The sequence below is a fragment of the Hyperoodon ampullatus genome, assembly GCF_949752795.1.
Source record: "Hyperoodon ampullatus genome assembly, chromosome: 10".
Lineage (NCBI taxonomy): Eukaryota > Metazoa > Chordata > Mammalia > Artiodactyla > Ziphiidae > Hyperoodon > Hyperoodon ampullatus.
In genome coordinates this window covers 7,933,194-7,946,503 of record NC_136923.1, presented here as the reverse complement: position 1 = coordinate 7,946,503, position 13,310 = coordinate 7,933,194, and the positions used below count along the sequence as shown (strand labels likewise).

Below are 13,310 nucleotides of genomic sequence, written 5' to 3'. Positions count from 1 at the left end.
ATACTGTGCTGACTGATGGCACTGGCTTCTTTCAGGACGGAAGGATCGTGGCAGCACCACCAGCCTTGGCAGTGACTTCTCTCTGGTCATGGAGAGCTCCCCAGGAGCCGCCGGGAGCTTCACCTATGAGACCGTGGAGCTGGTCCCTGCAGGAGCACAGACTCAGGCAGCTTGGTGAGGGCCAGGCTGGAACTAAGCTTGCTAACAGCTGTGAGCCAGGGCTCCAGCTCCAGGGAACCCCAGGAACAAAGGGGCCCCCGACAGTAGGCCTGAGAGCTGAGCTCCATGCCCTGCTGTCTCTACTGGGCCTCAGAGGCCAGCCATCTGGTTGGTGGGGGGCACTGCGGGATGAAGGAGGAAGCTGCAGGGCTGGGAAGATAGGGTCGGGTGCGGGGGGGCGCTGGTGTTAAAGGGACTTCCTGGGGGTGCTCCCTGGTATCATTCGCCTGGGAGGTGGGGGGCCAGCTTAGAAAAAGAAAGAAGGCGTGAGTACAAAATAATGATTGGGAATTGGGAGCTCGTTGAGGGTCAGCTCCTGTGAGAATCAGATGACCTTCCCTCTGGACAAAGGGCTCAATATTTTGTATAACATTAGCAGGGAAGGTCAGTTACTGAAGTGTTAGTTAAGAATCTGTTTTCCAGCATGTGCACTGAGGCCAGCAGGCCAGTTTTGATCAGACGTCACATTCCCTCTGTGAAGACACAGCTCGCTGCCCATGGCCGAGCCCAGGGGAGTGCTGAAGTATGCCCACTCCCATGTGGCATTTTTCCAGTGCAAGTAAAAAGTGGGCCCTGAGATTGAGTACAGGTGGGCAGAGGGTTTGCCTGAGGTGGCCCCTTAGCCAGCAGCCCTATCTTTCCACTGCAGGAGGAAGAGCCACTCATCCTCTCCACAGAGTGTGCTCTGGAACCGGCCGCAGCCCTCAGAGGACCGCCTGCCTTCCCACCAGGCGCTGGTGGAAGCCAAGTCCTCCAGCTCCTCGTCCTCGAACCATTCTGACAACTTTTTCAGGCTGGGTAGCAGTCCCCTGGAGGTCCCCAAGCCCAGGTGAGGACCTCCAAAGTCCTAATGGTGGGGTGGCTAGCCCTTCCCTGTTAATAAGGCTGGAGAGTGGGGTTCCAGGGCATGCGGCCTGGCGGGCAGTGCACCCAGGAGGCCAGAGGGGATCGACAAGCTTGCAGGCTCACGCACTGTTTGGAGGATGGGTTAATGTTTGGATACAGAGCAGGAGCTGGTTTGCAGAGGGCTTTGAGACTCCCCCTTCCCAGAGCCCTGGCGGATGGGTATCCAGAAGGTGTAGTAGTTGTGATGTCATGGGCAGGGAGTTGGGGCTGCCCCTCCCTCTCGCCTTTGCCAGGTCTCAGCCCCCCTGTGGACCTCACATTCTGATTAAAGAGATGGCCCTAGATCCTCCGAGGTGCTTCTGTCTCTCCCGTTCCTCGTCTGAATGGGTGGGGCACTGGAGAGGACAGACGGTAGGGAGCTAGGCTAGATGTGTGTGGCTGGGGCAACCCTCGCAGGCCTGCACATCTGGAAAGGGAGCAGCTCAGCCAGGATGGACAGGTGTGGCTGGAGTGTGCTGCAGAACTGATGTTTCCTTGGTGAGGTTAAAGCTGAGCACTGGCCAGGGGCTTAGGACTGAGGGATGGCCTGGCATTTGGGGGAGGCATTTCCTTGCTGACCCCATAACACTCCTTCCATGTCATACAGCCAGGGAAGGAGGCCTGTGAATTACTTTGTTTTCTAAGGCCTTGAGAATGTCTGGCCCTTCTGAAGAGAACAAAGAAGTGTGGGACTTAGGAGGTCCTTACTAAATTCCAGGGAGAAAAGACATCTAGCAGAAAGATGGTGAGCGTTGAAGTCCACTCTAGATTCAAGCCCAGCTCTGTTGGATACTGCTCCAGAATTTCAGGTCTTTCCTTGTGGCAGGCATGTTACCAAGGAGGAAACTGAACCCAAAGGTCACAGCTTATTACAAGGAGAACCCTGAAACTTTGGGAACTCTCCTCCCATCCCCGTCCTCTGGTTTTTCCTTTCTGGGCAAAAGCAAGCAATGGAGGAAGGTGGGGACGAGCACCCTCCCCACACAGGCTGAGCGGATGAGCTCCAGGTGAGTGGAGCTGCACTGTCCAGGGGGTCCCGTGTGCTCACCTCTGAAGGGGAGCCCTTCAGCTTGGAGCTCTGCCATGTCCGTCAGCGCTGTAGCTGAGTCTATTAAATAAAGGCCACAACCCCTCTGTCCCCACGGGTTTGGTGGAGGCAGCTGAGCGGAGATGGTGCCGAGCACACAAGCCCATGTGCCGTGCTCATCCGCGTCCTCTGTGCCACCCTGCTTGTCTGTGCAGCTGTCCTCGGGGCCCCTGTGGGCCTGCTGCGGCACCGTGTGACCCTTCCTCTTCTGGGCTGGAGCTCTTGGTCATCGCCCCTGCCTCCTTTTCTGCCTGTGCAACATTGCTGGACAACTAGGAAGGAAACCAGAAGATTCCTCCTGTCCCCTGGGTCCTCCCTGGTCTTAACTGTCCAACTGTTGGGGGCTCCCACACTGAGGCAGCACCCCATCATACACCTTAGCTTTTTATCATTCCCTCTTCCTGACAAAAGATCCTAGTTCCAATCTTGTGGCCATTTCCCTCAGTCTTGCCAGTGGTTATCTGCCTGCACTTGGGGCTCAGATGCTTATGGCTGGCCCAGGATGGTCCAGGAGGCTGAGGAGGATTGGGGGTGTCCTCCTGATCTCACGGCCCTGTGAGCTGGGGCCTGGTGAAGGAGGCTGGAGTAACTGGGCCAAAATGGGGCGCCTTGGAAAGGCGTGAGGTGGACTGCTGTGAGGTGTTTGATGGCTCTGCTGGTTTATTCTGGGAGTGCCTGCTTGTAGCCAGGCTGGGCTGGCCAGGTGACAAGGTTCTGGATTGGCTGCTTGTTTGCCAGAGGACTTGAAAGACTAGTTTATTCAGATTTGGAGCATTCTAATTATAATTACATATTTCCATTAACATTAAAATTAATTTAGTCTCTCTTATCTTAAAGTGCCTGAGGGATCTTGTCATTAGCTTTCCTGCTTCTCTTAGGGAACAACAACCAATCAGCTTTTTAGTGCAGCAGAGGGAACTGTGTGGAAAGAAACCCTTTAGTAAAGCTAGCTGTGACGGCCGAAATTCCCCTTACAATGTGAATTCTCTGGATTTCCTATGCTCCACATTCCCAAGTTCTACAAACATATCTCTTTTAAGGTAGGACTTCCCTGTGAAAAGAATTGGTGAAGCTTTGTTCAAAGCTAAGAAGTAGGTGTCGGATTCAGAAGAAAGTTCTGTGGGGTGCTGACTCTTATCCAGTCCCAACCCCGTACCCTTCACTGGCAAGACTGGTGGCCCTTTTGCATCATTAGCTTCTACTGCAGCAGCTTCTAACTGAGATGCGTTTCTGGACCATTGTTAAATCTCTCGTCACCTGTAGGGCTGGGGGCTGGGAAGAGGCAGGACCAGTGCTCACATGCCTCTCTGAGCCCTGGTCAGTAAAGTGCCCCGCTCCGTGTGTACTCTTGGTCTCTGCTCCAGAGTCAGACATCTTTAGGGATGGGGGTTGCTAGCATAGCACTGTCCGTGCCTGAGGAGGGATGGCACTACCACTGAGCCCAGCTGGAAGCCAAGCTGCCTGAAGAGCACATGAACTTGGCTGAGGGACATCCAGCGGCCTGGTTGGTGAGCTAAGTGACAACATAGGCGCCAACTCTGCTGCCCAGATAGCTGCCCTTTCCCCATCCTTCACCACCTACTAACTGCTTGTTATGAGCAATGAGCTCTGCCCCCAGCTATGTTTAATGAGGCAGAGAAACCGGATTGCTTTCTGTAACACATAGGGTTCCTGTCTTAACCTTTGATGTGTTCTCCCATGGGGCCATAGCTTCAGACCAGAGATGAGCGGTGAGAAGCCTAAAGGCATTGCCAGCTTGAGACCCATAAGAGAAAACTTGGAGCCCCAAAAGACTTCTCCTTGGGCTGCTGCAGGAAAGCAGAGGTCCCTGGTTCACACAAGCACACACACCTGCACAAACAGACACACAGACACAGACATACCCCAATGCCTGAAGTCCAGGCTGAGGGAAACTGATGACTTTTCAAATCTGATGAATCTTGTCCTAGCCGTTTCTGAAGTCACCTGTTCCGTGGGGTCAGGCCCTTGTTGAACCGAAGGATTCTTCCCTAAGGCCCCATTCCTGGAGGCGTTCACTTGGGCAGAGGCTGTGGGACCATCACCTGGAGGCTTGGTAGTGGTGGGGGGTAGGTACAAATTAGGTGACATTCAAGCTCTCTGAAAGGCTAGGATTCTGGGTCTTGGCTCAAATGTTCGTTCCCTGCATGACTTCAGGCATGTCACTTGATAGCTTTGCGTTTCTTTTTTCTCATCAGAGGCTTAAATGGGCAACTACCTGCCCGGGTCCTTCCTAGCTGTGAACCTTCAAGCCCTCTCTGTGAGCTGTCAGATCGGGTGCTTTTAGATGCGAGTAACAGAAAATCCATCTCAGAAGAGTTTAAACAATAAAGGAAAACCGTTGGTTTACATTGGAAAAATGCAGCCTTCAGGCACAGCTTCATCAAGGTTCCAACTCCGTTTCCCTATGGTTCTTTCTCCTTGCCTCTTTCTACATGCTAGCTTTGTCTTCTGGCCAGCTTCCCTAATGGTGGCCAGCTACTCCACGTGCTTCCCTTCTCACATCCAGGGACCACGTGAAGGCCTCTTTTCCAACCATAGATCAGAAACTCTGTGCTTTATTCCAGTTGGAAGTTGGAAGTGTCCATCCCCGAGCCAATCCCTGAGGCCTCCACCACCTCTTACCAGGAAGGAGGATCGGTGTGCTATGCGGCTAGCATGGGTTTTGGTCAGCCTGGGTTTCAATCCCAGCTTTGCCACTTCTAGCTGTGTGACTTGGAAAAAACACTTCCCTTCTGAGCTTAGTCTTTTTTATCCCGTCTTTAAAGTGGGAGTAATGATCCTGGTCTCCATGAGTTTGGGTTTAAGTGAGACAATGGAGCAAAATACCTGGCACATAGTAATACTCATCCTTTGCATGAGTACTAGAAATGCTCAGTAAACTGTAGTTGTGGTTAAGACCCATCCTTATCAGTCTCATTTCTGAAGGACTGTCGGCTGTGTCAGAGCACTGGGCAGCTAGGTAAAAGGCCAGATCAGGTACCTCAGGCCAGACCTTTTTCTCCTTGCCTCAGCTGTGTGGCTTGGGCCAGCTCTGCTTGTGTGGGTGCTCCTGTACCCCCTTCCAAAAGGACCAGCTAAAAGCTAAAACACTTGCCTGAGCTGGCCCACAGCAGGGGTCTGGCAGGTGTGGGGCAGGGTGGGGCCATTTAGCTCTGTTGGTGCTGTGAACAGGGGCTTAAGCCATACCCATCTAAGGGAGTGAAATATTGCCAAGAAGCCAACCTCCTGGGCAGAGGTCTGGGCCCTGGGGATGTGGATGGATGACCTTGGAAGCACTGTCAGCTCCACAGTTGTCCAGTTTGAGGGTGGCTTGGCCCCGTGTGCCCTCCAGTCCTGTAGGTAGATCGGTGGAGGTAGATGCTGTGTTTGCACTCGTGTAAGGGTATAGGGCAGAAGAGCATGGGGTTTTATTAAGGCTGGTTGCGTTACCTGTGTACTGAGGCTAACTTGAAAGTTTTCCTTCCTTCTTTCACTCGGCAGGTGCAGGTGCTTCCTTCTCGTGACTGTTCCCTGTCATCTTTAGGTGCCCCCTCTAGCCAGCTACTCCAGATGTGCACTTACGAGGACTTCTTTGCTTAGCACAGCCCCTTGCTCTCAAACCCAGGAATGCAACGGTTGCTTTGCAACGCTTTCCTTGACAAAAGCCTCAAATACGAAGATTCATTTGGAGCCTGTGTGCTCACTCTTGAAAAAGATGCAAAAGATGGTTGGCTGCTTGCTGAGATTCCTTTGTGACCCCTGGGATCATGCGCCCTGTTGCTGTCTGTGCTGCCTACTCCATACTACAGCTGTCCCCTGGCTGCTTCAAGCATGGTTCTTGCTTGGGGGTGCTACCTGCTGGACGCGGGAAGTACAGGCAAGGGACTAGCCTAGGAGACCAAGAGCCCTTGCTGGGAACCTCTCTGTAACCATATTCCATATGTCATTTTCCCATTGGAAGTGTGAGTCTCTGATAGCCCTGGGGAGTGGGGTTAGGAGCATAAGAAACCCCCATGTTCCCTGCCCCGTAAGTCCCTCATCCTACCCAGCCTCCTCTACTTCACGTTACTTTCATTCCCTCGACACTCTGCTGTTTAGCAATTATTTTCCCGAAAACTGGAAAAGAAACTCTACCTTAAAGTTTGAGCAAGAGGTGAGATTTGTGGAGCCAGGCTGCCCTCAAGAGGGGTTGCATTGACTGAAGACTCCGGCATGACCCAGAGGAAGCACAGGGCAGGCACCACATGGTGGCGTGTAGCTTGCTCTTGCATGTAGGCAGCTGTCTCTGATTTACAGACAGTTAAGGATCACCAGAGATACAGTGTCTGGCCTGAACCCTACCAAGTTTCTCCATGTAGGAAGAAGGAAGCCCTGCTTTGTCAGTCACTAGGGCTTCCACCAGGTAGCAGACCATGACCTGTCCTCATCCCCAGTGCTGCTGTCTTACACCTTCCAGAGTAGAGCAGGAGCAATGAATATGGCAAGTCTCTATGTTGCGGTGGCGGGGCGGGGTCCGATTCATGGCGGCTTTAACGTAGAAAGCTAGCTGTTTTCCCTGGTCTCAAGGTGGTTCTGTTGTACAACAAATCTGTAATCAATCTTGGCTTTAAAAATCTCTTCTTGCACTCTGTAGCCGTGGAACCTTGGGCAAGTGTCCTTACCTGTCTGGGCTGCCATTTTCCTGCCTCTAAGAAGGAGGTGATTTACGATCAGCAGAGATGCAGCGCTGGCCAGAGCTGCACTCAGCTTGGCAACTACTTGAGGATAAAGCTGGCCTGGGGACCCATGGGGAATGTCACCTCAGTCTAGGAGCCCTTGACTCCAGCTAACTGGGTGGGCCAAATTTTTCAGTTTCCCACCCCCTGTACCACTATTCATGCTTCTGCTCTGTTTCTGGGTCCCTACAGGAGCACCTTCTGCTATTCTTGAATTAAAGAACAAAGGGTCAAGCATCAAAGATGATGCACCTCTGGGGATTGGGACCGGGGTAGCTGATGGAAGTGCCTTGTTTGATGTTTCCCTATCTCCTCCCTTCCTCCCCCACCAGCTGGGCTACTGTCCAGAGACAGCAGAGAAGGCTGGGCTGTGAGTGGGGAGGTGGTGACAGTGGTAGATTCCCAATACAGCTTTCCTCTCCCCGCACCCCCCGAACCTCTGTTTGAAAAAGGCCTGATGAAGTTGGCAAGTTGGCTGCCTGATTCATTCCTTCCCTCTGGGCATAGCCAGTGAGTTTGCTGGGTTGATGCTCGTGAATACGAACTTTGGCTCCTGGAAGGCGCTGCAGAGGAAGAGGGCGGGGCTCAGGGCTCCCGTCACCTTCCTCGTCTATCTAGGTCACAGCCCGCACCGTCCCCAAGAGGCTTGTTCTCCCATCTCTACCATAGGACCTCAGTGGCCCGGGTTCTGCATTGCCACCCTGCCAATCTGCATGCCAGGGAGTGTGGGGTGATCCTGCCTCCCTGGTTCCTGGGGCGTTCAGCCTTGCTCCCCTCCTTTTGGTGCTGTTGAGATTTTACTTGCTTTGTCAGCCAGAGCAGGCATGCCCTGATCCCAGGCTTTGGTTGCTGGCTCACCTTTGTCACCATGCTTTGCTCTTGTTCTTTTGCTCCTGTAAGTCTTTGCATGATGCATTGTCCTCACAGCTGAGCCTGCCTTATGGTCTTTTTTTTTTTTAATAAATTTATTTTATTTTATTTATTTATTTTTGGCTGCGTTGGGTCTTTGTTGCTGTGCGTGGGCTTTCTCTAGTTGCGGCGAGCGGGGGCTACTCTTCATTGCGGTGCTCGGGTCTTATTGCAGTGGCCTCTCTCGCTGCAGAGCACAGGCCCCAGGCACACAGGCCCAGCAGCTGTGGCTCGTGGGCTCCAGAGCTCAGGCTCAGCAGCTGCGGTGCATGGGCCCAGCTGCTCCTTGGCATGTGGGATCCTCCCAGACCAGGGCTTGAACCCGTGTCCCCTGCATTAGCAGGCAGATTCTTAACCAGTGCGCCACTAGGGAAGCCCCTGCCTTGTGGTTTTTACTCTTCTTTCTTGGTCATAACCTGTCCAGCTGTTTTTGTACTTTTGGAGAAAATGGTTGATGCTTACAACCATTTGTAACAAATGGTTACAGATGCTCTACCAACAGACCCTTGTGGCCCGGTCCCAGGGCCACCATAGCCTCCCCGCCCCACTCCTCCAGGGCCTCCCCTGTCAGGCATATGACTGACTACATCATCTCCCCTCTCTCTCCTCTCTGCCCCAGATCAGTGGACCATCCCCTGCCCGGATCCTCTCTCTCCACAGACTTTGGCAGCTGGCAGATGGTAACAGGCTGTGGCAGTATTCAGGAACGGGCTGTCCTGCACACAGACTCCTCTCTCCCTTTCAGCTTCCCGGATGAGCTCCCTAACAATTGTCTGTAAGTGTCTTGCTTGAGAAAACAGGATGCCCTGCCCCCCCACCCCACCCATATCAAAAGCTGGTGAGCCACTGAGTGCTGGCTAGGAATGAGGCAGCAGCAGGCCCCAGGGAGCCGGCCTGGGCTCCCTGCCCCTCCCGAGTGTCTCAGCTAAGTATACGTCACTGCTCCTGGACCCTGAGGTATGAAGGAGGCCTGATGGACTGCTCAGGAAGTGCGTTGGAGTGTGTTCACTCTCCCCGGCCTCTAAAACCCATCCATGGGTCTCTTGGGGCACACACCCTTAGAGAAAGCTGGCTGGACTCTAGCTATAAAAGATTCTATTTCTGTCCAAGGCTTTGCCTGACATGAGAACCCTTTGAAAGCAGAACAGTGGAGTAGTGAAAGGTGTATGGTGGAGACCAGAGCCAGAACGGAGCTGGGTTAGCCCAAGGTCTGTGCTCCCAAGCAGAACCGAGGGTTCCTTGCTGTCCCCTCCCCCCTTTTGTCATCTGCTTTTGTCTCTGGTCAGGAAAGAAAATTGGACAGGGTTGCCCATCCAAAGCCCAAGCCTGTAAAATCCTCTCCCTCCAAAGCTCCAATGCTGGACTTCCAGTTCTAGCAGAGCAGCTGCCTCTCTGCCGCCTGCCCCCCTGCCTGCACTGCTGTTTCACGGATGTCAGGCGGGGAGAGCCTCCGGTGGCCTGGGGAGCAGGATCTGCTTCTGGTCTGTGGCTGCCTAAGGGCCTTCACCTCCCCACCGGGTGCTGGGTGTTCATCACCACCACCAGAATCCAGTTCATACCCTCCAGTGCTGACAGGTTGGAGGCAAGTTGCCCTTGGGAGTTGAGAAGGATTCCTGCTGAGGGCAAGCAGGGGCCAGACCTCGGGATTCCTAGATGGTGCTCACAGGCCCTGGCCCCGCAGCTAGGGAGTAGCCCAAGGACTTCAGAGGCCACTAGGGCCTGGTACAGCCTTCTCTATAGCCAGGCCCTTAAGCCAGAAACAAGATCTCTTAGATTTTTGAGGATTAAAGAAATACTTGTCTGCACCTTTCTGTAGGCTCTTCCTACTTCAACCAGAGAGCCTAAGAGCCATCTCTGGAGGAAGCAGACATCTCTGCCCCTGCTTAATAGCACCCCTCACTTACCTGGTATTAGCCACCGAAACGGGCAGCTCTAGCCCCAGATCCTACAGTTTATGCCTTGGGTAGCTCTCTGTGCTCCCAGCCAACCCTCAGGTTAGGGGTGGTTCCCAGAGGAGAGCTAGGTTCTCTGTGATCCCATGGCCTCCAAGATTGCAGGATGGGCCTGGGGTCAGGGTTGATTCCTGATGAGGTCACATATTATGTGGGTTCACTGCTTTGGCTTTGGTGTCAGAGAAATTTAATCCAAATCCTAGCTGTTGTGTTTACTAGCTCTGGGGACTTCCCTGGCGGTCCAGTGGTTAAGACTCTGCACTTCCACTGCAGGGGCGGGGTACAGGTTCGATCCCTGGTTGGGGAACTAAGATCCCGCATGCCACATGGCCAAAAAAAACCAAAAAACAAAAAAACATGTTTATCAGTTCTGTCTTGGGATATCAGCCTTGACTTCTCTGAGCCTGCTAGCTCATCTCTTGAGAGGGAATGGCACTATGGTAGCTCCAGTCTCTGCCTGCCATATGTCCTCAAGTAGATCACATACCCTCTCTGGGTTCCAGTTATCTTGTTTCTAAATAGGTTGTGATCTCTCCCCTTTCTGCCTCCTAAAAATAGGGGGCAATGAGAATGCATACATATGGACCTTTAGATGTTCCCTGTGAATATGAACTACTATCTGTATTTCTCCTGGTTATATGCTCTCAGGAAAAGCTAAAGAAGTACACATGGTCTCCAGCCTATGTAATACCTAATTTGGAAGTAAAGAAAATCTGGGGCCACGTATCTCCCCCACATGCCAAGAGAGACTTCGGAGTTGTTCATGGTATTGCAGGAATCCAGTATCAGCCCCATTTTCTTAGTGCTGCTGCTAGAGCTATTTGACTTTCCTTCGCCCTGCAACCTGCGTCTGCTGCTGCTGCTGCTTTTCTCTCTCACTCTCACTCTCTCACTCTCTCTCACACACCCCCCACTCCCACCAATCTGTTTTCCCTGGGTCTGTCCTCCCCATACTTACCCTTGGACACTCACTTATCCTCATATCTCCATGTGCTACCCCAGGCCCTAGGTGCAAGTCATTTGGGCTTGGGAACTGGGAATATTGCTGCTGCTTCTAACAAATTTGCAGGAGGGGTTACCCAGTGATTGGTCTCTTAGGGGAAATTTTGGAGTGAGTTAGTGGTCAGGGCTGGTCTTGGTGCTTAGGTGGATGGGAACGTGAGGGCCCATCTCATGTGGGTCTGTGACCTTTCCTCTAATTCTGTGTCCCTCCTACCCCTAGACTTCAGAGGTTGAGTCCAGAGGTTGGGCGTGGCTGGTATCTCAGGCCTTTTCTATTAAAGACTCTTCAAGTCATCAAACAGCCTTATGTGGAATTCACACTTGTTCCGCTTCTTGACTTGTGATAAGTGCCTGTAGAGGCCAGGGAAGGAAAAGCAGATAGAATGAGAAAAGAAGTCCTGCTGGAAAAGCCAGCACCTTCCTAGCTGTTTACCTGGGGACTGCAGTGACTGAAGGTGAGGACTCTGGCCTCTCCAGGTAGGAACAGCAGCCTGAGAGCTGAGAGAGAGTTTAAGAGAGGAACAGGGCCAAATATTTGGGGCCTGAACCACAAGTGTATTATGGCCACGGGGCAGATGCTGGCCTTCACTGAGGAATGCAGAAGGATAGGCAGTGGGGTAAGGATGAGAATGTTGGATCCTGCCCCAGGGTTATGCATTAATTCTCTCTGTTTCCCTTCCTCCCTCCGCACAGGCTTACAGCCCTGAGTGAACGGGAGACTCGGCTCCAGGAGGTGCGCTCAGCCTTCTTGGCTGCCTACAGCAGCACAGTGGGGCTTCGGGCAGCAGCCCCCAGTCCCTCTGGTGCCATCGGCCTGCTGGAGCAGTTTGTCCGTGGTGTTGGACTCCGGGGCACCAGCAGCAGCACCTTATGAAGCAGCCAGCTCATGACAGCTTCCTGCTCCTCTCTCACCTGAGCCCTAAGCGGAATCAAAGCCATGCCCAGCCAAGGGGTGCTTCAAGGTGGGGGGGAATCTCCCCTTCTCCATCATGCACATGGCAGCCCCAAGGCTGAGCAGGGCCAAGGACGGGGTTCTCCCCCACCCCAGCTTCCTGACTGGTGTCCGCCACCCTACTTGTCACTGCCTCCCACCCACCTTAGTCTTTGCCAGGATTCCTGTCAACTCTCAGAACTATGTGGGGTTTCCCTGGGGCCTTGTGGAGGCCGAGACTTCACAAAAGACCCCCACTTCCCATTCTCGTCTCCTGGGGAGGAGGGGTCACCCGCACTGAGAATGAGGCAGTTTGACACAGATCACAAAATGAAATCAAAGCCTTTTTGAACAGCTACTCTATCGCATTATCATTTGGCTCCTGTCTTTGTGGAGTTATTTAGAAGGTTCTCCCTGTCCTTTTTGCTGGGGGGAGGGGTACAGATGACGCAGGAAGGGAGCTGGAGACTTGGGTGTTCCCCTTAACTCCTGAGCCATGAGTGTCTCCAGTGAGATGGGGACATGTAGTCACAGGCTGTTAAGGTGGGAGTAGTGGTCCTCAGGCCTGAGTGGGCCCTAGTCATCCCTAGGGAGCCTGTTTATCCATGCAGATTTCCAGGGCTGTCTGAAATTCAGACTTGATGTTGCTGAGATCTTCATTTAGCTGGGAAGGGGGTGGGGAGAATCTTCATTTTTAACAAGTTTAGCAGACTGGTACAGGTGACCTGCAGCCCCTGCGTTTGTTCGGTGAGGGATTGGCTTCCAGGGCTTTGGAGGTAGTAGGTGATGTGGGGAGGATGGACCTGGCTGACCACCTTCCGTGTGACCTGGAGTGGGTTGCATCCTCACAGAGTGTGTCTGCATCTCTTAACACCATGAAGGCATGCGGGTTCAAGGACATGGACAAAAGGTTTTGCACAGTGTGCTGTAACAGCCACCATTTACTGACCTCTGACTCTAAACACAAAAGAGGTCATCAGTGTGAATGCCAAGAAGAAGGAAATAATGCCGGTGGACATTTCTTGAGTATTTACTGTGTACAATCCCTTGTGCTAAATCCTTTCTGTGGATTATTCTCGATGAAATTTTACAACACCCCGAATAGGTGCTATTAATGGCCATTCTACTAATGAACCGACTGAGCCACAGATTAAGTAACTTGCCCAAGGTCACGCAAATGTGTAACTCTTCAGAGACTGAGGGAGGGAGGACGGGAGTGGGAAGGAGGAGAAGCAGACTGAGGGAGCGGCTCAAGAAGAGGAATCGACCCCAACGCCCACCAGGTATCTGGAACCCTTCAGCTTCGGGGACAGCTCGCGGGGGTGGGGGGCGCACTGGGTTTGGCCCCGGGGAAACGCGCTGGGAGGACTCTCCCACCTTGTGGGTTGGAGTTCGAATCTGTGTAAGGTTCTTGGCCTGCTCGAGGCTGCTCCAATGGGATGGGGGCCACCCGCAGGGCCGGGCGGGGCTGTGCTGCCATCTGGAGCCGCTGCGCCGCCGGCCACAGTGAAGGCGCGAGCAGCAAGAGTGCGCGCAGGGCTGGAGGGAGTGCAGCCTCCGCCGCCAGCGCCGCGGCGGCACATGGGCCGACCCCGCCGCCGCCCCTAGCA

General features: G+C 53.4%; 1 protein-coding gene across 17 annotated transcripts in view; it reads left to right on the top strand.

Moving 5' to 3' along the window:
- Positions 1–12,058, top strand: part of MTMR14 (myotubularin related protein 14) — a gene marked incomplete at its 5' end in the record, with an annotated part of 43,529 nt that extends 31,471 nt beyond the window's left edge. For 6 of the 17 annotated variants that reach the window (XM_079713452.1, XM_079713448.1, XM_079713449.1 and 3 more), the window contains 4 exons: positions 36–174; positions 869–1,048; positions 8,435–8,590; positions 11,463–12,058. In XM_079713452.1, the coding sequence (XP_079569578.1) occupies positions 36–174; positions 869–1,048; positions 8,435–8,590; positions 11,463–11,643 (656 nt within the window). In that variant the 3' untranslated portion in view covers positions 11,644–12,058. The remainder of the gene's footprint in view (positions 1–35; positions 175–868; positions 1,049–8,434; positions 8,591–11,462) is intronic. The other 11 variants (XM_079713442.1, XM_079713443.1, XM_079713441.1 and 8 more) reach the window with 2 other exon arrangements.
- Between the last annotated feature and the right edge of the window lie 1,252 nt (positions 12,059–13,310).